Source organism: Chenopodium quinoa, unplaced genomic scaffold (genome assembly GCF_001683475.1).
Source record: "Chenopodium quinoa cultivar QQ74 unplaced genomic scaffold, ASM168347v1, whole genome shotgun sequence".
Lineage (NCBI taxonomy): Eukaryota > Viridiplantae > Streptophyta > Magnoliopsida > Caryophyllales > Amaranthaceae > Chenopodium > Chenopodium quinoa.
In genome coordinates this window covers 1,027,959-1,053,770 of record NW_018743050.1, presented here as the reverse complement: position 1 = coordinate 1,053,770, position 25,812 = coordinate 1,027,959, and the positions used below count along the sequence as shown (strand labels likewise).

The following is a 25,812-nucleotide window of genomic DNA, read 5'->3' as shown; positions in this document are numbered from 1 at the left end:
TTTATTTTTTATTTTTTTTTTTACAATTTTTTTCGTTTTATGTTTTTTTTTTTGTTTTTATTTTTTTGGTTTATTTTTATTTATTTAATCTAAAGTTTTGTTTATGTTTTTTATTTTTGTGTTTTGTTTTTTTTTTTTTTTTGAATACTTTTTGTTTATTTCTTTGTTTGTTGTTTATAATTTATTATTGTTTTTGCTTTTGTGCTAATGTTGTGTCAAATGTATTAATTTAATCTACTCTTATGTGATTATATTTATATGTTATTGTTGCAGGATTATGGTGGAGACGGAAATGATTATAGTGGGATTTTTGTACACGATGGTCTGTTCGAAGATGCTCAACAAGCGGTTGATTGGGCGAAACAGGTTGCAATTAGATCAGGTTTTTGTTTAGTAGTAGCAACTCATAAATCTCAACGGGATGGTAGAATGGATCGCATTTTGAGATGCGACCGTTATCGCAAAAGGGAGGAACGAGATTTCAGTCAAGCGATTCGGTTTGATACAAAGCGGAAAGGTTGTGGGTGTCAGTTCAGAGTAAAGGTTCGACAACAGCAAAGGGGTGACGGTTGGGAAGTGAAGAGTTACGGTAAATGGGGGTATCACAACCATGAGATGATCGCATATGAAGTGGGTCATCGACAGTTAAGTGGCCTAAGTCCTGCTGCGAAACTAATTGTAAAAGAAATGAGTGATGCTCAAGTGAAGCCTGCTAAAATATTAGCATCTGTGTTGGAGAAATTTCCTGAAGACCAGCCAAACCGAAGACACATCTACAACGTCAGACATAAATTGAGGTTTGAACGGTCAGAGGGAAGGAACCCTATACAGCAGCTTCTACACCAGGCACAAGCACGTGGTTACCTGTACTGGTTTGAATCTGATGAAGACACATCGGAGGTGACTCATTTGTTCCTTGTGCATCCTGATTGTGCTGATATGATTTCGTCTTGGCCATCTGTGATTCTGATCGATTCAACGTACAAGACAAACAAGTATAAGTTTCCACTGGTTGAGATGGTTGGGATGACTCCAACGAACCAGAACTTTTTGATTGGTTATGCAGTTATGAAGGATGAGACGGTTGCGAGTTACCGTTGGGTGTTGGAGAAGTTGAGAAATTACATCGGCCCAAGTGTTCAGCCATCGGCCATCGTCAGCGATTGTGAGGGAGGTCTCTTTGCCCCTATAGCGGAGCTGTTTCCGGAGTCGAGCCATTTACTGTGCACATGGCACATCAACAAATGCGTGAAAGTCAAAGCCTACAACCTTTTCAACAAGAACTTAGATTCAGCAGAGAGATTGGTAAATGGTAAGTGGCGGAAGATCCTGCAAGCTACCACGGAGGCAGAGTACGACCGAGCCTTGGATAACTTCAAGGATGCATACCAATGGTGCCCGGCAATCGTAGACTATGTGATGCAGCAGTGGGTGCCTCAGAGGGAAAAGTTTGTCAAATATTGGACAAACCAAGTTCTTCATTTTGGAAACACTACTACATGTAGAGTTGAGAGCGCTCATAGAGCTCTGAAGGACTGGATTGATTCTTCCACCTCTGCTCTGGATACACTGTTCGAGAGAATAAACAAGGCTATTGATACTCAGAGGAACGGCATCAAGAACTCTCTCGAGGACTCCAGACGGCGACATGGCACGATGTATAGCCATTTCATATTTAAGATTCTCCATGGTCGTGTGTCACACTACTGCTTGGGGTTGATTCTGAGCGAGCACACCAGGATGAGGGAGTTGGGTGATGAAGTGGCTATTCGGTGCGGATGTGCTATATCGGTGACTCATGGACTACCTTGTGCATGCACCATTCACCGCGTAATTACGCAAGATAGGGCGTCGTTACATGTTGATCAGGTTCATACATTCTGGCGGACGCTCGTTATCGGAGAGCATGCTGTTCCACAGACAGTCAACCGTGAACAGGAGGAGTTGGAGCAGTTTCGTTCGATGTTTGACCAAGTGTCCTCCAGCCACCCTTCAGTCATTCGTAGTGCTACCCACGTACTTCATGACATGTTCAACTCGTCGTGCTTGGATCATGAGGAACCTGAGGGGGTCGAGCGACCACGGGGCCGACAACCACGGCGGGAAAGGAGTGCGTTTGAGTACATTCGTGGTCGTGGTCGTGGTCGTGGCCGTGGTCGTACATCGTCATCAAGTGGTAGTCAAACATCTTCGTCGGTGAATATGCCCGGCACCGGTACGGTACTTTAGTTTAATTTACTTTTTAGAGTGTTTGTTTAGTTTTCTGCTAACTTGTTAATTGTGTTTTTTGATGTGTGCAACAGGCAGAATGGACATTGAACATTTTCCATATAAAGACAGGATCCCTAACATCATGATGCCGTTCCTGGACGGGTGGAATGATGTGGTTGCAGATGGTAACTGTGGATTTCGGGTTGTGGCTGATGTGTTTCAGATGGGTGAAGACAACTACGGTTTAGTGCGTCAGTTGATGTACAGTGAAATCGCCTCAAACCGAGCTGTTTATCGCCACGTGTACGGACAGGACTTGGATAGGTCTCTGCAGCGTATCCGGTGGGGAGGAGGACGTTGCGGTCAAAATCATTGGTTCGACGCGCCCCTTGATCTCTTCGCCGTTGCAAACATCTACAAGTGTGCAGTGATGCATTTCGGCCTTGGTTTGCATGGTCGAGCTTACTATCCGTGTACCACGGTTCTGCCTTGGTGTTCGCGTGAGACCGTCACCAGACCGGTAAGAGAGGTTGCTATTGGATTTCTGGGGCCGTCATACAGACATTTCATCCGACTGGACCTGTCACCCGATTTTCCGGTCCCACCGATTATACCAACGTGGTACACCATTCGTACAGCAAGCGTAGAGGGCTGGGATGCGTTATATCATGACCGGGTGCAGCAGTGGAACAATCTAGTTGCCTTTTCTATGTGACCTAATATTGCTATTGCTATGTTTTTCCCATTTATTTAATTTTCGGATTCTAATTTTCGTATTTAGTTTTCCCATTTAAATGTGAACCTGTATTTAGTTTTCGTATGCCCACTAATTACAACTTAAAATAAAAGTTATAAAAACTAAAAATATAATGTCAAATTCTAAGAACTTAAAATAATAATTATAAGAACAGATAATGTTAACTTTTACAAACAACTAGGAAAATGTTTTATAAATGCACTGCCGACATATCAATAATCTCTCTGTGACGCCCACTGCCACTGCTCAAGGGCCCGTTCCAGTTCATCAATAACAGCTCTGCCTGTTGCAGTCGTCATGTTGTCCCTCTCCTCAAAAAGTCTGTGTCCCAACTGCGTCATCTTTCCCATCCACTACACATAACAAAACACATAAAATTCAATAACGACGTATTATGAGACGTATTATATGAAAAAAAACACAACTACAAATGTTTTATGAGACGTACCGCATCCACGGCAGTGGGCGGTGGCACATCATCATCATCGGCGTCGTCGCCGTGGTGGACGTCTCTGATCAACCTCGGGTGCGAGTGCCGGTTGTACCACTCCATGTAGTGCTGGTCACACATGGCAGCCACCCCAGTTGGCGGCCGCTGCAACTGCTCAATCCATATGCGGGCAACCATCGGAAACTGCTCCCACGTGCCAATCATGCTTGCCGGCCATTGGACGACGTACTCCTTCAACGACGCAGATCGGACGGCCTTACTGGGCCATGCTGGTGGAGGAGGAACAACTTGGACATATCCAAGCTGGCGAAGACAGCGCTGCGGCATGTACGCCTCTACGATCTCACGATACTGAATCAGTCCCGTGTAGAGGGTCCTGGGTACCCTATTACTAGGGTTCTGGCCGAAAGGCATCCAGTTCACCTGCACATTTTTTAAAATTAGTAAGATTCATACAATAAACACATCAAACTATAAAAGTAGAAATAATTTAAACACTTTACCTCTAATGGGGACATCCTGTCAAGCAATAACCGTATCGATCGCAGGCGGTCAATGGACTTCTTCTCGACACGCGGACTCCACGCACAGGCACGTGGCTGGCCATCCCCAATAGGAACCGGGTCGCGGTGTGGTCGAAACGCCGGGAAATACTCGTATATCCACGTCTGTAACAACGTCATACATCCAGTGATACCTGCCGCATCAGCCCGGCTCGAGAATCCTAACTGGCGATACATGTACGCTAATGTAGCCGACCCCCAAGAAAACTGGCCTACTCTGTCGGGCTCACACGCGTCAACTATGTCGCGTGGCCTGAGCTTGTTTCCGCTCTTATCCGGAAACAAGGTACACCCGAGAAGAAGAAAAACATATGCAGCCAGCTGTGTGTCCTGCGTCCTACGTGAAGTGGGGTGCAAACATCGCTGCAAAACTGCTGCGATCTTAACACCGCCGTGATCCCACACACCAAGTGCCGCTGTGTACAGCGCAGCCCTATCCACCGCCAACAGCTCCGCCAATAAATCTGCCTGATCCGCATCTGTGACAACAGATGCTCGGTTTCCCTCTACGGGAATCCCAAGGATGGCCTCGACGTCATGCAACATGATCGTCATCTCACCGAACGGAAGGTGGAAAGAGTTCGTGTCCGGCTGCCATCGCTCAACGAAAGCCGTGATCAGCGTCGAGTCAATCCTCTCATGCATGGTGGCAGGAAGGTGGCTCACTCTAGTGGCCCTCAATCGGCCGACCATCTCGCTCTCCTCCGGCCAAGCCTCAGCCCAACTACACAAGAAGTTACAAGTCCTCTCCCGGGTTTGGCATTTCAAAATGCCGCTATCCAAAGCCCGCTCTTGGTCCTCCCAAATACGGGTAGCGATGTGTCCTAGAAAGCTAGGAATCACACTCCCGTCTATAGGTCCCCCAGCCACCTCGCCCCTCACCACCCAAGAATCATTAACGGCCCTCGACCGTTTTCTGCTAACCGCAGACACAGTGGACGCAGATGATGTGCCAGATCTACTAACAAATCTACCATCTCTACCCTTACGCACGTCTACCCTACGCGTCTCATACACATCATCAAGCCTCTGACTGAATGGACCGTAATCATCATATGGTCCACTCTGATCGTCCACATCCTCATCTGCATCCTCCTCCTCCTCCTCCTCATCACCATCATCATCTTCATCATCCTCAGAATAGTGCACCCGTTCTCTACGAGCCGAGGCCGAAATACCACGGGATCTAACGTGTCTGGGCCCCGAGCTCTCCATTGAGTTCATCGTACTTCTCATAATGTCCATACTCTTCCCAGCCCCAGAACGAAAATACGATGCCTAACACAAAATAACAAAACATGTAATATGCAATATAAACATGTAATATAAACATAAAAAAAGTAATTAAAATAAATAAATAAAACAATATACATATGATGGAAAATAAATTAAAAACATTACAAAATATTAACAACCTAAAAATAAAAAAATTAATAACCTAATAAATAAATAAATAAAAAATTGGAAAAAACAAAGCAAAAAAAAAAATTACCCAAAAAAAACAAATTGGAAAAAACAAAGTGAAAAATATAAAATTATAAAAACTTAAAAAAAGAAGAACATCAAAATTTTAAAAAAAATTTATAACAAAAAAAAGGGAACATAAAATTTTTTTTAAGTAAAAAAACTAATTCAAAAAAAAAAAAACAAGAACAATAAACAAGAACATAAAATTAAAAATTAAAAAAAAAAAAGAGGAACATAAAATTTTTTTAAAAAAAACCAACAAAATTTAAAACAAAATAAAAAAAAAATCAGAAACATAAAATTTAAAATTAAAAAAAAGAAAAACAAATTTAAAAAAAAATCAAAAAAAAAATAATTATTTTCGAAAATTAAATTTCAAATTTAAAACCAAAAAAAAATTAAAAAAAAAAAATAAAAAGGCGGCGGCGCCTAGGCCAGACGCCGTGACGGTGGCGGCGGCGTCTAGCCCAGACGCCACTACCACGGCGGCGGCGCCTAGGCCAGACGCCGGTGCCGTGGTTCTGGCGCCTGGGCCAGACGCCACCGCCACCGTCACGGCGTCTGGCCTAGGCGCCGCCGCCGTGGTAGTGGCGTCTGGGCTAGACGCCGCCGCCGTGGTGGTGGCGTCTGGCCTAGGCGCCACCACCGCCTCCGACCTTTTTTTTTTAATTTTTAAACACAAAATTAATAAAAAATACCTTCTCGCCGGAAAACCGCTGTCCACCCGCCGCCTGTGCCGCCACTTCCTTGCCGGGCCGCCTCGACATCGCTCGGAAAGTTTTTTAGAGAGAGAAAGTGGAAGTAGAGAATTGAGAGAAGAAATTGTGTTTTTTACTTTGAGGGCAAAAGTGACAATTCACTCTAATTTTGTGGGCTTTATGTGGAGATTCGCGGGCGATGTTTAGCAATTGAGCCCTTTATTACATGCTTATTTTTCATTTTGCACGGGAATTAAGAAAGTTAAAGATTCGTTAAAAGTAATAGTTTAGAGTATAAATAGCATGTGGGGTTAGATAGAGATAGAGAGAAAGAAAAAGTGGTTGGGAATTAGGAGAGAGAAAGTATTGGAAATTGATGTTAACGTACAAAAAAGAAAAAAAAATGATGACAAATCATCAAAAAGAGAATAATACTGTAAAAAGTACAACCTATAAATAGAAATAGACACTTAATTTTGGTCACCCAAAAAAGAAATATAGACATGTAATAAAGGGACGGAAGGAGTATTATTTTTTTATTATATTTTTTTCTCTTACATTCATTACTTTTAAATAAAGTATTAACCCCACTATCTTTTCTTTACAATTTTTTAATACTCTAATTACCCCACTTACCTTTTATTTTATTTAAGTCAATTAAATTGCCTAAAACTATGTGCCGGTCAAACTGTAACACTTACAAAAAAAACAAAAGGAGTACTAAAAAAAGAAATATATTAAATACTTTTATGATTACCACATTTTAATCCCAAAACTTGCACTCCTACATTTCAAAGGCCCCTCAATTGTTATGCTTAGGGGTGATAATGAGACTGAGCTATTTGTGAACTGTTTGAGCTCGGTTCAGTCAAAGCTCAGTTCGACGAGGCTCAACTCGGGTTCTAGATCGGCTCGGAACCTTAATGAGCCAAGTCGAGCAAGTCAAAGCTCGGCTCGAAAAGCTCGTAAACAGGCTTGATTAAAATATAAGAAGCTTATATATATTATAAAATTGTTGATAATTTTTTTTATATATATAAAAATATGGATGTATAAAATCTAGACCTGACAAATGGGTCATTCGGGTCGGGAATGGGTCGGGTCATTTCGGGTTGATTTCGGGTCGACTGATAATCGGGTCGGGTCGGTTTGGGTTGGGTCAATTTTTGGGTCGGGTCAGTTCGGGTCAGGTCAATTTTCGGGTCCAATTTCCGAGTCAAATTCGGGTCGGGTCAACTTCTAGTCGAGTCATATTCGGGTGATTCATTGGGTTAAATTCAACTCTGTATATATATTTATTTATTTATTGACGAAAAACTCACTATATTTATTTATTAAGAATCACTTTCAGGATCTCGTGAAACTAAGAAGAACTAATTGAGTTATACCTCACTCTCTTATTGATCTTAGTTTAATACGTACTCTTATTATCATTGTCATTGTTGTAATAATTTCTTTGAATTATTCTTGTACTCCCTTCGTCCCAAATTACTCTTAACGATTTGACATTTTGCACTATTCACACATCTCACTTTGACCATCTTTTTTAGCTATTATATGAAAGTCAATGTAGTCATGTAAGATGTTGTTGGGTCTATTTTAATGTATAATTTCCTAATATAAACTTTTTATACTACCTCCGTTAACTTTTATTTGTAACTTTGGGGTATTATTTGTGAGATATAAAATATTCCAAAATTACAAAAAAAAAAGTTAACGGAGGTAGTAACTTATATAATTATTTACTAAAAGAAGTTAAAGGTCGGGTCATTTTCGGGTCGGGTCAACTTCGGGTCTCGGGTCAACTTCGGGTCGGGTCGTTTCGGGTTGGGTCATTTCGGGTTTCGGGTCAAGGTCGGGTCAGTTCCACTTCGGGTCGGGTATGGGTCGGGTCGGGTTACTTCGGGTTTTGGGTCGATTTCGAGTCACTTGGTTTCGGGTCGATTTCGGGTTATGGGTCGGGTCATTCGGGTCGGGTCATCGGGTCTGGGTCAGGATTGCCAGGTCTAATAAAATCTGATGCAATTACATGGTGGAGTAGTATACTTCGAGCAGTAGTATTTAATAAAGCTTTCAATATTCATTCATTTATTAAAAAAATACAAGTAAAATAAAAAATTTGCATTGTTAGTGGGGTTTGGTGGTTTACAGTTACAGCTCATGTCTTGATTAACTTGGCTATAGTTTTACTTTTACCTCATTCTCAATTTCTCATTTCTCACGCACAGCCGTCACTCCGTCAGGCTCACAATTTCACCAGCACAATCGTTCAACTCACAGCATGAACACCACCTGAATATAAATTCGAGTCTGGGCTCAAGCCAATAATAATTTTTAAAAAAAAAAATGAACTCGAGTCGAGCTTCGAACCGAGCCGAACCTGCGTCTTGTGTCACGAGCTCGAGCCGAGCCTATCTTTCGATAGCTCGTCGAGCTTCGAGCTCGAACCGAGCTTACATCAAGGCAAACGAGCTCGAGCCGAGCCTACCACTATTCGGGCTCGGCTCGAAGGTTTAGCACCCCTAGTGCCTTATGCTCTACACTTTTGACTTGGGGAGACTAATGTTTACTCTTTATGATCTACACTTTAGACTTCCGACAAACATCCAACTTCAAGCTTTGTCTCTCTCCCTTTTCGTATTAATATTCGGAGCAAATAATGCAACAACAATCTCACGATCTTTGCGTTTCTAAAACCGAGAATGATTCCGAACAGGTTATCTCTCTTGATTTAATCTATATTGGTTTTTCAATTTTTTAATCGATATCTGATTGCTCATCAATTTTGTGATTGCTTGAATTTTTTTTTTTTTTTTTTTTTTTTTTTTTAAGTTGATTAAATATGTTTATTGATAATTGCTTGAACTTTTTTAGGTACGTTTCGATTTTGATAACAACTGATGATTTTTGCTGGAATCTTATTTGGGTATTTTTTATTTATTTATTTATTTATTTATTAATTTTGCTTTTGTTCTTCTGTGTTTGATTTTATTATATGTTTTTTTCCCATCAAAAGCTTGAAATAATACTTATTCAATGTCTCTCAAAAAAAAAAAATACTTATTCAATGTTGTGGAATTGATTTTGTATTAAGTGATAATCATGTGATTTCTTTGATAGCTTCACTGAATTTAGCAAGGATCAAATTCTTGTTGATTCTTACAACTTTGGGTATATTTGTGATTCTTATTGTTTACAAGATCATGATGTGTGAACACACTGTGTTGCTTGGATTTGGGCACTCGTGTTAGACATGGGTACATGTCCAAGTGTTCAATTTGACTATGTAGTGAAAACATTTCATGACTTTGGTCCAAAGTAACGGGTCTAAGTGTCGTACTCTTGTCCGAGTGTTGAGGATCTGACATGGTATTTGAGGGAAGATGAAGTGTCCGAGCAACATACCCTGCAATAATATGTGTTATTGTGTTGTATGCTATGATTATTGAAGATAAGTTTTAAAAATGTGGCAAATTGTAAATTTTATTAGTATTCATTCTTATTTAACAAAATGTGGGAAAGCTGAAAACTCGAGAAATTTCCATTCTTGTTTTGAGGGCTTTGTTTTTTTGTTAAACATGATGTTTTAAGTTTAGAGTTGAAGCTAAAAAAGGTATAGACGCCTTCAATATCAGACCTTTATTTATCTCTTTTACAGTCGACATTATAGCGTAGCTAATTTTTGTGCTTCTTGAAGAATGGTTTAGGCTGATTGGTTTAAATGGAGCAATCATTGGAGCTCATTATTTTGATATGAGATGGATATAATTAGAGCGTAGGTAAGCTTGAGGATGTAAAAGTTAATTTTGAACGACTCGTACCTCACATGAACATATGGCATGATACTGGGATGAAACAAAAGAAGGGAATTTATAAAAGTATCATTGATTGCTTTACTGATTTGAAATTTTTTGGGATTTTAAGTTGGTGATGGTGAAGAAGCTGGAATGTGTGATGGGTGTATTGCCGTATTGGTGTATATGTGTTTCTAATTGTTTAAAAAACTAGAAAGCAGGAGAGTCCTAGATACATGTAAATACATGTTGCTGTAATGATCTTTGAAACTATTCCCCTTGTTATGAAATACTTCCCTAGCTCCTCTCCATTAGATATATACTATTTTAGAGACCTTCATTAACTTGGGAATCTCTTTCTTCATCATTAAATCTGTTTGTATTATATGTATCTTAAGATGGGCAGTGATATCATGTCAAAATAAATTTTCTCACTGTTTTAAGTGATCTCTCCTTCCCTAAATCGAAGCTCTATTTCTCCCAAATTATTGAACCTTATTAAAAGCTCCCTTCCTCATTTGGGTGGAAGTTATCACTTATACACTTTTTATCAACAAACCCCCTTCAACCCCCACTGGACTTTCTCTCACTTACCCTAAAAATAACAAGCTAGGGGAAAAAAAAATAAAAAAATAAAAAAATTCAACTGCTAATCAATAATATATACTAGAATTTCTCTTCTAATCTTGTGCTCAAGAGAAATGTGGCTTTTATTTAAGGACGAACGAAGAAATTAGGTTTTATTAATCACTTAATTATTTATTTGACTAAAATTCTATGACTAGTGAATCCTTAAATTACCGTTATTATTTTGATGTTATCGACTACCATAACCAGTACTCAGCCTAAAATGTCGATGAGTTGTTTCGGTACAACAACTACTCTTCTGTAAAAGTGAACCAATACCCTCAAGCCCTCAACTAACAACTAGTAATGTCAAAAGCATAAGCTCCAACCTCCAAGATACAATAATCAAATAGAATAAATATGCAACATGTCAACAAAATTTCGTTTAAAAAATAAAGCACCAACCTAGAACTTAATAGCCAAATCAACAAAATTAAACAAGTAAAACATTTAAAACACGAGGAATAATAAATAGGAATTAAACAGCCAATGGCCAGTAAAAGTTGATTATGCTAATTTAAAACAAGTTTAGTCCTTTTATTATGCTAATTCAAGGATGGGAAGATTGGTCTGGGAGGAGTCATGAGGGACTGTGTGGATGATATCATGGCTGCTACGTGCTATGTGGTGAAGGGTGCGGGTTCTGTCAAAGTTGCTGAGGCCATAGCAGCTAGACATGCATTGCAAATTGTTGTTGAGGCTGGTCTTACACGCGTGGAATTGGAGACTGACAGTCTTAAACTGTTTCATCAACTTGACCAGAAGAAATATGAAAACAGTTGTTTTGGTCTTATTGTTTGTGATATTTTAATGTTAGCAAAGCTGTGATGCTCTATTAGGTACTCTCATGCAGAGAGGAATTGTAACAAATTGGCCCATAAGCTAGCACAATTGAGCAAAAACTGTAATGTATTTCGTGTGTGGATTGAGGATGTGTCTCATGAAGCTACTAGTTTTGTATTAGCTGATTCTGCACTTTTGAATTAATAATACTCCCTGCTTTCTGTACATGATTAGGTGGACCAAAAATTATGTTTCGTTGAAACGAATCAGATTTGTAGTTTGACGGATTTCATATCTTTTCGACGTTGGAAGGATTTCATTCAAAAGGGAGAGGAAAGTGAATCCTACACTGATTATTTCCCTTTCCTTCCTAGTAAACATCTCCAAACAAGGGGATATGGATCCCTCCGGATTCCCCTATCTAGACAAATGTAAATCCACAAGTAATTAGCTAGTCTATGATAATTGGTAGCAGTAATCAGCCCATTTTCAAGGAAACTGAATAGTATTAGAGTAAGATGATAACCAATCAGCCCAAAATGACCCTTGTTCTTTTTGCATGAACTTTGTTGATTAAGTCTACAGATTGTGGTGCAGGAGTGAAATGTTATTGAAATGTGTTGTCTATGGTTATAGATAATGGTTCAAGAATGAACTTTTATCAATATACATAGTGTACCTGATATTTGGGCTGTAAAAGTCAATTAAAGACTTGCAATTACTAAGATCAAAGTTTGATAATGCTTAGTTCAATTCAGAATCAGTTTTTGATTAGATAATGATGAGATCAGAGGAATTTCACTGAAAGGGGTGTTACATGTAGGTGAATTCTTATGATTTGCATACAGTTGGTGAACAACAGTGAACTTCAGATTCAAAACGGGAAATCCCAAAACTTTCTCTTCAAATTCCTATAAAGCCTCTGGTATATACAAATTTTCAAGGTGGGGTTCACTTCAGCCTCAAATTTCATCAAAATGTGGTGCATCATCTCCAGGAAGTATCCTACGTGGTTTAAGCTTCAAGAAGAAAAGTAATCCTCCTGATGGTGAGAAAAGCCGCCTCTTAAATTCAAATCCACAAGCAGTCGCAGGAAGTTCATCTTTGTCCAGGGCCATGTGGGGGACAAGATGTTCTTCCCTTTCAGGACCTGCATTTGAATCATCCCCTTCAGTTACTACCCCTGCTTCTGCAAGAACTGCACGTGAAAATCAGAGATCATATGTAGGTTATTACGTTCTTTCCCTTTTACAAAGTATTTTTTTTATTTAATTTTATAGTATGTAACATCTGTATGCAGTTTTTGACCGTATGATCAAGCTTCTCCATCTCATGTTGGTCACTTACTCTAGACATAATGTACAATTCCTGAAAATGATACACTTGAGTCTTCGTCTATTAGAATTAATGATTTGCACGGTTGCACCCTTAGGTTCTGAGATTTTCTTTTGGTTCTTATGCCACTACCATGGAATTTTTTACAAAGAATCTTCTTCATGTTCCTCTAACTAGCTTGATTTTAAAACTACGGTGATAGAGATGAATTTCTAATTCAGTTTTGGACTAGCAGAAAGGGGCTGTTCATAAAAACGTTACAAGGTCATTGTCAGTACCTGGCAGAAATATTGTTATCGTGAGGTCCCCATCATTTGCGGCAAGTATTGTGCAGAATCAGCCTGATCATCCTGATGGTAAGTAATTTTTTTTTTTGTTCGTGTTTTTATTTTAATTTTTTTTGTAAGTCCTTTGTTTTTAGTAGTAGTTACGTGTATCAAAAGACAACACTTTATTAAATTTTAATCTCTTCGGAACTTGATTTTAACATAAAAAATGTGCAAATGAGGGAGTATTTAGATTCTGGGCCTTTATATCCAGTATTCTCAATAATTTTCTTTGTAAACTACATTAATTAACAATTTCTGCTCTATAGAACTAAAGATTCATAGATTTCTGAAATACATTTTCTCAACGCTTGAATTTAAGAAAAATATTGCGCAAATTGCGCTGTTTTACGTTCAAATACATTAGGTTTCACTTCATTGGGATAAGTAAGAGAATAAAAGATCCAATATGCAAGAGAAATATGAATATCTCCATTTCAAATAACTCTGTGAGTAAGAAAATTGCCATCCTAAAGCTAATAAGATACATATCACAATTATATTTAACTTAAACTAACAACTTTCTAGGCACTTTCACATGCCTCATACAGTATACATTAATCATCACATAATATACCTTTTAAAACAATTACTCTCTGTATCACCTTTAATAATATACCTTACATAAGAATTGTGAGAATAAAGAAGAATTTTACAACAAAAGTAGTAAATTACCCAAGTATATTTGGTTAATCACATGTTGACTTAGGGGTCTACTAGAATTAATCTTCTACTTTTTCTCTCTCTCAAAACACTCTCTCTCTCTCTCTCTAAAGTCATTTACTGACTTGACCGTTGGAGGGGCATCATCGGGAACATCCCTTGTTCCCCCCTAAAGCAGTTGACTTTCGTGGTGTGACTCGATAGGCTCCCCCGTTTTCACATCAGAAACATAAACAGAACCAAATTCTTACCAAATAGTAACGAAAGACTACCAAAAGATACAATATTCAGGGCTAAGCAACAAAAAAAGAATGGAAAATGTAATATAGGATAGAAAAGAGTCTATAGCAATGTGAGTTAAGGGGCTTTATCCCATTCATTATATTGATAGAGGGACTCAGGGAAGTGATTTCAGGAAGTCTTCGTTGTAGTTGGTTGAATTTTCCAGTGTAAATTTAATATTGTAAATGGAGGATTTATACGAGTTACTTTTTCTTACAGAAAAGGACTGTTTTCATAATTCTAGTGTTTGATTATCTGAAATATTTTTCTGTGTCGAGAGCTCACTGTCAATCGCTCATTTATCTTACTGTAAATTCTACTTTATACTGTATGAATTTGGCTATTGTTAAAATTCTTGTTGTACTAGGATTTTGGTCTCATTTATCTCTCTGTCTTAATTTATTGTAAATTGTATATGTTTATTTTATTCTACTTTAATTAGTTATACTTTCTTCTTAACTTTATATATATACATTCTGTTTCCTCATCTTTAGTTTGCTGTGCAAACTTTCTCCTGTAAGCATAATTTACTTTCTTAAGGTTTCCCAAACCTTTCTAATTTTTACCGCCCCACATTTTATTTTAAATGTTATTTAGTCCCTTTATTTTGTGGGTTTAGGTGTTATTAGTGTAATTTCAATATTCATATTCGTAATACCTAAACGGAACACATGCATATAAATAACATGGATCATAAAACAAATTAGGAATACAACCTTTGATGCATGTTTCCAATGTTACGTTCGAGCTCTTGCTTGGAGATTAGAGCCTTACACATTGCTCCTCTGTTGTTGTTCCACACGCACGGATCAATGAATCTACCTTGCGTTTAGGGAGAAAGGGAGCGCTGGTTATAAGTGAGAGAGAGAGAGAGTGAATAACATTCTTTGTGTTGTGGAATAATTCTACAATATCTCTCATTTTTATCCATCAATGTATGTAATCTTATTATCAATTTAGAACTAACTCCCTTGGTTTACTCCTCTCAACCGACCACTAAGCCCAAACATGGGCTTGATGTGTTTGCTTTGACCCGTCACTATTGTGTGACTCATATAGGATCCAGTTAATTATCAGTGAGCTAATCGTCCACAGATGATAATTGGTATCTAGCAAGACATTATGCCCACCAAAATATCAGAACTAATTATCCTGTTATCCCCATAATGATCCTTTATTTAGTAATTGCAGTAAAAATTGAGGCCACATTTCCTTCATTAACATCTCTTCTTAGCCTTTGAAATTTCCTCAAATTTTAACTTTATAATTATTTTTTTATTTCCATTTACACTGCCATTAGCTCCCTGTGTTTTCTCTCGTTTTCTTCCACTCTCATTCTCGCACAGTTCCTTATAATGATTTATTTCAGCCTACCCTAATCACTTAGAGCCTAGTGTTTTGTTGTTGTTGTTTGGGTAATGGGTTACATACTTACATGTCCGTTTGGCATACTATTGTCAACCGATAAGTATTTCGCTTCCTGTTGCCAGGGTAAGAACTATGAATTTATGACTGCTACAAGTTGTTAAATGTAATAACTAATTTTTGGGTCCAGGTGACGCCTTGAGTTATATCATGTTTAATAATAAATATGCGTAAATACTTTTATCAAATTTTGTTTATCATATGGTCATTTATTAATTTAATTGTATGATGATGTGGAATGATAATCAACTAAGGAGGAAGAGTGGCAGTGAATGGACTTGCCTAGGAGTGCTTATAGATTGTATAGTATAGATTTATTAGTGTTTGGTAATATATATGGGTAGATGCAACTGAAACAGAAGTGAGACTTGTTTTTTTTATTTTAATTTTTTTATTTATGCTATAACACCAAGTCATTTTTGTCTCCGTGGTCAGACCAAATAACTCCTGCCTCACCTGGTTGTGATAATGATGAAGAGATTCCTGAAGATGAAGCAATTTGCAGGATTTGCTTCGAGGCTTGTGAAGAAGAAAATACTCTTAAGATGGAGTGTAGTTGTAAAGGTGCCCTACAGTTAATACATGAAGATTGTGCAGTGAAATGGTTTAGTATTAAGAGAAATAAGATATGTGATGTATGTGGGCAAGAGGTTCTTAACTTACCAGTGACCTTGCTTAGAATTTCCTCTGATGTGCAGAGGAACAATGGACCAGTCCAAAGTCACCAGGCTGTAACTTCTCGATCATTTAGGTGAGTTTATATTTTTGATGGGTATAACATAGCTTGTATTACCTAGCTGGCTGGTTCAGTTATTGTCTTTGTATGGATCTGCTCGGCTAAAACTTTATTTCTTAAGAGTTAACATGTGAATTTCCCGTCAAAAAAAAAAAAAAAGGTGAATTTTGTGTCAAGAGGTATGAATCAAGCAGTCATTTTGCTGTTTATCTAATAATGCTACTTTTGCAAATGTTGGTAATATTTTTGACATTTTCTGCAGTGCTTGGCAAGATTTTGTGGTGCTGGCCATAATAAGCATAATATGCTATTTTTTCTTCATTGAGCAGCTGTTGGTAAGACATTATTGCTACACAAACATACTCCCATGCTCATCTGCCTCTCTAATTTCGTGGCCAAATGCAGATCCAAGATTTAAAGACTCGAGCAGTTGTGATTGCAGCACCATTTGCATTTGCATTGGGCCTCGTGGCATCAATGCTGGCTGTCTTCCTAGGTAAGACATTCCTATTGAATGCGAATGACAATAGACTTATTTATCAATAAACTTATTAATGTAATTTTCCTTTTGATTCAGCAATTAGAGAGTATGTATGGACGTATGCAGCTATAGAGTTTGCATTTGTGGCCGTAATTCTTTGTATTTTCTACAGTGTGGTGAGTGTTACAAAGTTTTGGGTTTCTCTTGGGTGTTGCATGGACCTAAAAGTTTCTTAACCACTATTTTACTTGAATTTTTATGGAAAGTGCATTGTTCCAACTACATTTAGCCACTACTCAGAAAAAATTGGACAGGCTGCTAATTGATATCTTTCTCTGTTGCAGCTTCATCTGAATGCAGTCTATGCTGTAATGCTTTCATCAGTGTTGGGATTTTCGTTCGCCTTGAGCCTTAACGCGCTGTATATTCATTTTTTTTATTGGAGGATTCGTGCTGCTGAGAGCTCCACCAATGTATGATTTTAAGTTAGTAAATTGATGAAATGTAAAGTATTTATTTATTTTTTTTGAAAAAGAAAAACTATTATTTTGAGGGATGATGGTGTATTATAATTTTTGAGATTATCCTTTTTTATACAATAAAAATCCAACATTCCTTAATCTTTGGATCTATACTAAAAATCTAGGAATTGTTGGCAAAATTATTGAATAAAAGAAGGGTGCAACAAGGTTATAAATGATATCATTGTTTAATGTTTTACTTGAGAGCTTGCCTCAGTACAATATTTCTGACCTTCTACTTGTGATTTCTTTATTAAGCATGGTCTGTAAATTTATAATATTCTTTTTAATATAGAGAGTTTATTTGTTCATTTTAAGGGTCTGTTCACATTTACTTAATTTCATTTCAGTTCAGCTCCAATCAGTTCAGTTCAGTTCAACTCCAATCAGTTCAGTTCAGCTCTTGATTTCTCTCTCTTATTAAATATTCATTTCAGCTCAATTCAATTCAGTTCAGTTCAGTTCAGTTCCAATCAGTTCAGTTCAGCTCCAATCAGTTCAGCTCAGTTTAGTAAATGTGAACAGGCCCTAAGTCCATATTAACAAGCCGACCTTGATTTTCAAATTGCATCTACTCCCTCCATCCCCTTTTGATAGTCCCTTATGGACATTTTTCACGGGAATTAATAAACACAAATAAGAATAGTAAAAGTACATTGAAAATTTAAATTGACATTGGGTATACAAAAAAGTAGAGAGATAAAGTAATAAAAGTACATGGGAAAACAAAATTTATATGATAAATTTAAATTTGCACAAATATTGTTGCAAATTGGAGAGAATTGTGGTAAAAAATTAATATTAATGGTTGTTGGAAAAAGTAAATGGGGTGAACATTTTGAGACTAAAGTTTGCCCATAAGGGACTATCAAAAGGGGACGGAGTGAGTATTATATATTGTATGTAGACACTTATATTAGATATACTACCACTGCTTTTTTTTACTTGTAACAAATGAAATGTTTTGTCTCATATTAAATACCCATTTGTGCCTATAAAAAGAGGTAGTGCTTAAAATGAGGATGAAGAGTTGTGGTTAACTATCCAAGCACGTGCAACGCTTGTTTTTGTGTTAGAGCAATAGTAATGGGGTTCTTAAGGAGAGAGAAATTGTAAGAGCACCAGCATTCAAGAGGAAGCTACAATCCTTTCCCAATTTCTCTCTCCTTTTCTCCACTTGACACATCACACTCTCTTTCTTCCACATCACTTCTCACTATTTCCATCCTTTTACTTATCCTCTTTCTTAAATACTCCCTCTGTTTTTTTTTTTAATTTGCATCACTTTTCTTTTATGAGTGTTTTTTTTAAATGCATCACTTCTATATTTGATAACTTTATACTATATTTTATCATTTCTCTTTCATACTTTAAACCCCGCTCTAATTATTTTATCATTTATCTCTCCTCCATGGTCCCCACTTAAATAATAAAATTAGTTATCTTATCTCACATACATTCTCTTTCATGGTCACCATCTTACTTTTATTATAATAATTTATTCACCCACTCACAATATTTTATTACACTCCTAAAACTTTGTGCATCCTCAAGTGATGCAAATATTAAAAAAACGGAGGGAGTATTTCCAACATCAATGAGTATCCTTTCCCATTTACTCTCTCCTTTCTACATATACCCCACCATATAATCTCTCTCCTATTTACGCACTTAGTTATTATTAAAGTTTGTAAAATGTGTTTATCATTATTATTATTATTATTATTATTATTATTATTACTATTATTATTATTATTATTATTATTATTATTATTATTATTATTATTATTACTATTACTACTACTATTACTATTACTATTACTATTATTATTATAATTATTATTATTATTAATACTATTATTAATGTTATTATTATTAATGTTGTTGTTGTTGTTGTTGTTGTTGTTTTAGTTGTTGTTGTTGTTGTTGTTGTTATTATTATTATTATTATTATTATTATTATTATTATTATTATTATTACTATTATTATTATTATTAATAATACTATTATCAATGTTATTATTATTAATGTTGTTGTTGTTATTATTATTACTATTACTATTACTAGGTGCATATACCATTGATTTAGGTGAGTGAAAACATAAATATATGTATACCATATTTAACATATGTTAATTGTAGAAAGATAAAAAAAACAATGGTTTACTTATATTTATTTTACCAAAATTTTAAAATAAAATGATTTAATGAGTAATAATGATTTTACTTATAAATTTGTCTTAATAATATATTTTTAACCATAAAAATAATAATGATATACAAAGTACTACTTGAAAACAATCTCTTTTTTTTAATTCTTAAATTGTATGTAAAGATTTGAAAAATAATTCACTCAATGAACTAACAATCAATACCCACATACATATAATGTTTCTACACATTGTGAATCTAATATCAAATGTTTATAAAAGAAATTGTTATTAATTATTATTATTATTTATTTATTTGAAATAATTGTTATAATTATTAGAAATTATTAGTTAATAATATTATTAAATATTAATTCTTAATAGTTTGAATTATTAAATATTAATAATGATAACTATTATTATTAATTATTATTATGATTAATAAATATTAATTATTATTAATATTAATAATTATTATAATTATTCAAAATAATAAATTATTATCATCAATACAATATTAATTATTATTATTATTGAATATTAGTTATTATTGTTATTATTAATTATTATTTGAAAATAGAGCAGAGCAGAGCAGATTTGATTTGAGCAGAGGAAACAGAGCAGGGCTCAGCAGAGCAAAGCAGAGCAACTCTAAAGAACGAGGCCTTATTCAACTTCATCAAAGAACGGGCTTCTGCATTAACCTTTCTAACATTCTAAACTTCATGGCCTCGTCCTTTTGTTGTTTCTTTTCTTCAACTTGTGCTTTTTTAAGTTCATCTCTTTCCTTCAACTGATCCAGAAGTCGCCCACCCAAGTCATTCAACTTATCACCAACTTCGTTAAAATTTGTGTTTAACGCTTCAAGATTTATACTTGAAGATGAAGTAGTAGATGCTTTACCTTTCATCTTTGTTTGTTTTATGCCAGCAGGTCTTTTACCTCTTCCTCCAACCTCGGATGGTGAATCAGGTTGTGATCTTTTATCGCTTCCCCCACTTTCGGTTGACGTTTGTTGGCCACCGGGTAACATATTAGATTGATCTTTGGCCAAAAATGGATCCCATTTCAGATATTTTCTCAATTCTTCAAAACAGTGCAATAAATAAAACATCTTGTTGTTAGTTGCGTAATAATCTTTGTGAGCAAATTTCTCCAGATTTTGCTTAGACTCGCCACTACCCTTGGTTCGATGATGATACTCATATGCATCTACCCATTACTACAATGTAAATTGATATGATCCCATCGATTTTGCATAGATTTAATGTTTCTTACCTTTATTTCAATCCATCGGGGTTTTCTATTCTAGAACGTTCATAACGATTATAGATGTCAACCCATAACCCACTTCTCTTTGTCTTGGTTCCTCTCAGTACGTCACCCCCTGCGTTTATGTAGGCCGATACAAGTGTTTTGTCTTCATCTATGCTCCATGATTGGTTTTTCCTTTGCCCAGTGGTGTTGACATTTTGTTCGGAAACAATTTCGACATCAACATCGTTAATGTCTTCTAGATGTTGCGCCCCCACTAATTGTTCCACATGTTCATCACCACTCTCCTCTATTGGAGTTGCATTGCTACCACCAAAACCTCCCGGTGGTTCATCCATGTTCTGAGTGAAATGTTCAGAAATGGGAAAACCTGGCATATTACCAAGAGATTGTTGAGATGACGAGCTATTTTGAGGAAAAGGGAAAGAAGGTTGACATTGTGGAATATTATTGACATTTATTGGGCTTGATTGACTATTAAACCATTGCAAAGCAGCTTGAAAATGAGGATTACTCAATAAATTTGGGTCAAAAGAAGGATTATTTTGATTATATTAAAAGTTTGGATTATTTGGAAAATACATATTATTCCCGTTATTTGAATTATTACGATCCATATTGAAGGGTATTTGAAATTGAAAGTGATATGTTGGTCAAAAAAAGAAATTAGCAGTAGAAGTGTTATGAAGAAAAAATGACTTGGAGATATGGAACTGAAAATATGAATTGGAAATATGGAGAGTACTTTCTAACTGAAAATGAAAGTTTGTGAAAATATGGACAAATTATACTCATTTTATATATAGCGAAAAAAAATTTCATAAACATTGGTGTTTTTAGTTTTTCCAAATAAGTTACTGTTTACATATTATAGTTATACAAAATTGAAGCAAAAAAAATTCAAATGCAATAATATCATGACAAGTGTCATGAAGCAACTTCAATTTATCATTGCATTGCAATGAATTCACATGCCTTGCTTGTCAGCTAAGTTACCGTTGTAATATAAAATTCGTCCACTTTTTGCCAAATACATGACCCACTTTTTGTCTTTATACTTGCTCAATCTTGCGCTTGGGCCGAGGAAGTTATTTTTTCCATGGAAAGGAAACAGTGTTAAACCAACATTGGTAAGGATACCAAAAAGTATCCTAAAGTGGCTCTAAAAGGATTACAATCCTTGCCACTGTTGGTGCTCTAAGAAGCTCTTATATATTAGGAATGGGGGTTTCTTACCTAGAGTTTGCAATGCGAAGTTTCACCTATAGACCATATCTAATGGTGAGAGATGTTGGAGTTTTTTTTAGGATAGAGTATTTTATGTAAAGAATATCAAAAAGTTACTAGCAAAGACAAACCTAATAATTGAAGAGCTCTACAACCTTATTACTACCTCCGTTAACTTTTAGTTGCAACTTTGAGGTATTATTTGTGAGATATTATTACAAAATAATCCAAAGATTGTATTATTTAAAAATAAATAAATAAACTGGCGACTGGTTATATTATTTTCGGTAATTTTTCCTATTTCTAATAACCATTAAGTAAATTATAATGAACATAAAAGAATTTTTAATGAATTGATAACACGATCAATTTTTCTTTAACAATTATATCAAATACAGTTTTAAACTATAGTTTCTGAAAAATGAACATATAAAATATGAATATGACACTATTAGAATTTGAACTTATAATTTTTGAAAATAAACATGGAAAAATTGAAAAGAATAGTCCCACATTTCGCCCATCTGCTCAAAATAATCCCACCTTTTCGAATTCCAGAAATAATCCCACTTTGTCACCCCATCTTCCCAAAATGAAACTTTTACCGGTTTATGAAATTAGTAACTTGTTTTAGAAGGTGACTTGACACTTGTCACCTTATAATTGGTCTTAATTTTAAATAATTTTAAAAAAACAAAACAATTAGAAATTAAAAAAAAAGTTCTCCTAACACCACGACCACCTCCTTCATTGCCACCATCACCACCATCACAACCCCCTACCGCCATCCCTTTATCACCGCCATCACAACCCTTGTCGCTGCCCCTTTTACCACCGTCTCAACCCGAAACCCCCACCTAACCTTGAACCCGAAGCCCCACTTGAACTGGAAGGAAATGGAAGTCGGCCGACGTTTAGAATCGACAGCGAAATAGCCTCCTCCCCACCTAACCCACAAAAACCACCTCCACCCCCGATTTAGGCTGATTTGTAGGTTGAGTTGCAAATTCTAGCGCTATTTTTGTTCAAATGGGAGGCTATCGGGATTGATGTTTGGCTGATTGGTGGCACGACGCCGCTGGTGCGCTGTCGGTTTTGGTGCTTATTGGCGTCTAGTTGAGGTAGTGGGTGTTATACGGCGGAGAGGCATAGGGTTTGTGGGTTGTTTGCGAGCTGGTGGGAGGTGAATAGTGGCGTGTGGTTAAGTTGGGTGTTATTCGACGAGTGGGAGGTGATTGGTGATTAATAGGGGTGTTCAAATCCGGGTACCCGGGTTTTCGGGTACCCGAAAACCCGGGTACCCGGGTTCCGGGTACCCGAATTATTCGGGTCGGGACATAGGGTACCCGGATCTCTTTTTATTTTTCTTTTTGAAAAAAGGTTTATTTTTCTTTCTGAAAACCAATGTTTATTTCTCTTATATACTCCGTATATACTAGTATAAAATATCTCATAAAATTATACAACACTAACAATAGTATTTCTTGTAAAAAAAAAAACAACAATATTAAAATTATTAAAAAAAAAGCAAACAACAAAACAACTTTCTTATCAGTATAATATAATATGAACGTTGAACAAGTTATACAATCCCAACAAAAAACCCAATAAAAAGAGTAATTTCACGTTATTAATATCAAATCAAGAATGAATATACTAATCCAAACACAATAAAAATTAATTTAGTGCTAATTAAATTGTAAAACACTAAAACCCACAATAACATGGGTATACATATTCATCCCTAATTACTTAACAAACATACTCCATTATGTTTATTGGAAACTTGTAATCTTCTTGTACATCTAAGCATGAATAGGGGCGGAGAAAGAGAGGCCTTTGGTGTTGTTGTTGTTGTAGTCGTTGTTGCTTCAATCATACGCCTTCGGTGTTTTGTTGTTTGGGTGGAAAAAAAGAATTTCTCCCCAAATTTCCCATCGGGTATTTACCGGGTTATCGGGAAATCGGGGCGGGACAATCAGGTCCGGTTTTTTTGAACACCCCTAGTGATTAGTGGCGTGTGATTGGTGGCTGCTGGTCCGACATGGATGGAGGAGGGTGGTTGGTTGTTGCGAGGTTAGGGGTGGTGGCTGCACGGTTGTGGGTTGCAGGGTAGGAACCGAGATTGATTTTTTGTTGGTGTAGTGAAGTTGTTTGGGTGGAGGTCAGGTGGTGGTGTGGGTGGAGGTCAGGTCAATGGTGAAAGGGGGTGGGGATGAGAATAGGTTGGAATTAGGATTTTGGGAGGAGGTCAGGTGGTGGTGTGGAGGTGGTTATGGTGGTTGACATGGATGCAACTGTGAAAGGGTTGAGGTGAGAAAAGAGGAATTTAAAAAAAAAAAAAAATCTAACTTGTTTTACACGTTGAAGGTAAAAATGTTCATTTTGGGAAGATGGGGTTACAAGGTGGAATTATTTCTGAAATTCGAAAAAGGTAGAATTATTTTGAGCAGATGGGCGAAAGGTGGGATTATTCTTTTCAATTTATAAACATTGAAATTTTTAATAATAATCATTGCATTATTTAATAATGAGTATCAATAAATATGAACATGACAATATTTGAATTTGAACATTTTTTTTATTTTAAAATGAACATTGAAATTTTAAGTCCAATTTTCAAGATAATTGGAACCAAAGCAATATCATATTTTATGTACTATGATATGACCAAAAAAGTGCAATCATGTCAGTTTTAGATCGAATTTAGTAATTTGATCATATCTCATTCATTTTAAATTAGAATTGGACTTATGATATATCATTGAAAAGCTTATTTTAAGGGATCATCCATGTAATTTTTGCATAAAAATTATGAAGAACTGAAATCAGATTTACTCTGTTTTCGGGCTGTGGTTATAAGAATAGGAAATTGGGTTAAGCTTTATGAATATTGCATCTATATATTGTTATATTCATAATATTGTTCAATTTCTAATGAGATTTTTATCATTGACCTCGCATAATAATTACCTTAAAATTATTTTGAGGGGGCATAATATCTCACATTTAGTTCAAGTTCTCCTTTATAATTTACTCATACTCCTTCCTTTTATTACAATTACAACAAAGTCATCGATACTTATCATATTTTACAAACTTTTATCAATATATTTCTAATACAAATTACTTAAGATCTTATGTTTTATTTTAATTTCTCAAAATTATTTATACATTTTGATGTGGGTTAAACCATATATTACACTTTCATAACAATACCAATACATGGATTTTTTTTAGGGGGGGGGGGGGAGGGTTTTCATTTGAGAGATTTTTAATGTTAGTGCGACTTCTTTTTCCCCTTACCAATTCCCTTCCCTTTCTTCTAGTAATGTCTTCAATAAAAAAAAAAGAAAAAAAAATTCGGACAAAAAGCATCATAAAAGCAACATTTCATTCCCTTGTTTTTTCGTGGCACACTTTAATTTCCTTACAAGTACGTACCCCCAACTCAGAGAGTGAGGGATAACTCAAGTGGTTAGAGCTTCCTTCCCGATACTAGGAGATTCTGAGATCGATTGACTCTCTAAAAACCAAATAAACATACCCCCAACTCAAGGGATCAAAAAACACTTTGGTTTCTCCGATTCATCGACCTTTGTCACCTTAAACAAACCTCGAGCCTTAATATTGTCGCTATATTTCTCAATTTCTGATAGAAATCGTCGCATTGACCTAAAGACTTCTAAAAGATAAAAAACCAATAGGTAGAAGAAATAAGCAAGGAACAGAGAAAATAAGTGTACTAATGGCTTACTTTTTGGTATATTATTATCATTATCTAGCTCATTATGCATTATACTAGGTCATCACACATTTAAGACGTTATTCTTTGCATGCATAACATTGCATGTATAGTACCATGTACACATACTTAACTTATCACACTTACACATAGCTTAGCATCAACACATCAAATTTTAGCGTGGATTTGGATGAGATAAGTAACAAACTAACAAAGACATGCCAACACTAATAAGGGCCTCTTCTCATACGATTATTTTCAGTTCATTTCAGCTTTAATAAGTTCAACTCCTAAT

At 36.0% G+C, this 25,812-nt stretch overlaps 3 protein-coding genes across 4 annotated transcripts; 2 read left to right on the top strand and 1 right to left on the bottom strand.

Moving 5' to 3' along the window:
• The first annotated feature begins 989 nt into the window (after window positions 1–989).
• LOC110730867 lies at window positions 990–2,987 on the top strand. The gene is made up of 2 exons (XM_021910699.1): window positions 990–2,215; window positions 2,304–2,987. Exons 1-2 carry the CDS (start codon window positions 1,018–1,020, stop codon window positions 2,924–2,926), a joined length of 1,821 nt encoding a protein of 606 aa, XP_021766391.1. The 5' UTR covers window positions 990–1,017; the 3' UTR covers window positions 2,927–2,987.
• Window positions 2,988–3,078: 91 nt separating this feature from the next.
• LOC110730866 (protein MAIN-LIKE 1-like) lies at window positions 3,079–6,275 on the bottom strand. The gene is made up of 4 exons (XM_021910698.1): window positions 6,148–6,275; window positions 3,923–5,260; window positions 3,417–3,842; window positions 3,079–3,321 (listed from the first exon to the last, which is right to left on the bottom strand). The coding sequence occupies exons 1-4, from the start codon at window positions 6,214–6,216 to the stop codon at window positions 3,181–3,183; spliced, it is 1,974 nt and encodes a 657-aa protein (XP_021766390.1). The 5' UTR covers window positions 6,217–6,275; the 3' UTR covers window positions 3,079–3,180.
• Window positions 6,276–8,673: 2,398 nt separating this feature from the next.
• Window positions 8,674–17,358, top strand: LOC110730865. Of its 2 annotated transcripts, XM_021910696.1 has the most exons (9): window positions 8,674–8,863; window positions 9,022–9,073; window positions 12,175–12,575; window positions 12,922–13,042; window positions 15,818–16,133; window positions 16,381–16,453; window positions 16,524–16,614; window positions 16,696–16,775; window positions 16,944–17,358. In XM_021910696.1, exons 3-9 carry the CDS (start codon window positions 12,468–12,470, stop codon window positions 17,076–17,078), a joined length of 924 nt encoding a protein of 307 aa, XP_021766388.1. In that variant the 5' UTR covers window positions 8,674–8,863; window positions 9,022–9,073; window positions 12,175–12,467; the 3' UTR covers window positions 17,079–17,358. The 2 variants fall into 2 exon arrangements, with proteins under 2 accessions (XP_021766388.1, XP_021766389.1); XM_021910697.1 differs by lacking the exon at window positions 9,022–9,073.
• The last annotated feature ends 8,454 nt before the right edge of the window (window positions 17,359–25,812 follow it).

Bases quoted from the DNA above. Each gene is read 5' to 3' on its own strand.
- LOC110730867 (XM_021910699.1), top strand. From the start codon at position 1,018: ATGGTTGGGATGACTCCAACGAACCAGAACTTTTTGATTGGTTATGCA. The intron at 2,216-2,303 runs GTACGGTACTTT...TGTGTGCAACAG, and splicing joins GGTGAATATGCCCGGCACCG to GCAGAATGGACATTGAACAT.
- LOC110730866 (XM_021910698.1), bottom strand. From the start codon at position 6,216: ATGTCGAGGCGGCCCGGCAAGGAAGTGGCGGCACAGGCGGCGGGTGGA. The intron at 5,261-6,147 runs GTATTTTTTATT...ATTTTGTGTTAG, and splicing joins AGCGGTTTTCCGGCGAGAAG to GCATCGTATTTTCGTTCTGG. The intron at 3,843-3,922 runs GTAAAGTGTTTA...AAAAATGTGCAG, and splicing joins ACAGGATGTCCCCATTAGAG to GTGAACTGGATGCCTTTCGG.
- LOC110730865 (XM_021910697.1), top strand. From the start codon at position 12,468: ATGTGGGGGACAAGATGTTCTTCCCTTTCAGGACCTGCATTTGAATCA. The intron at 16,134-16,380 runs GTGAGTTTATAT...CATTTTCTGCAG, and splicing joins GTAACTTCTCGATCATTTAG to TGCTTGGCAAGATTTTGTGG. The intron at 16,454-16,523 runs GTAAGACATTAT...GGCCAAATGCAG, and splicing joins TCTTCATTGAGCAGCTGTTG to ATCCAAGATTTAAAGACTCG.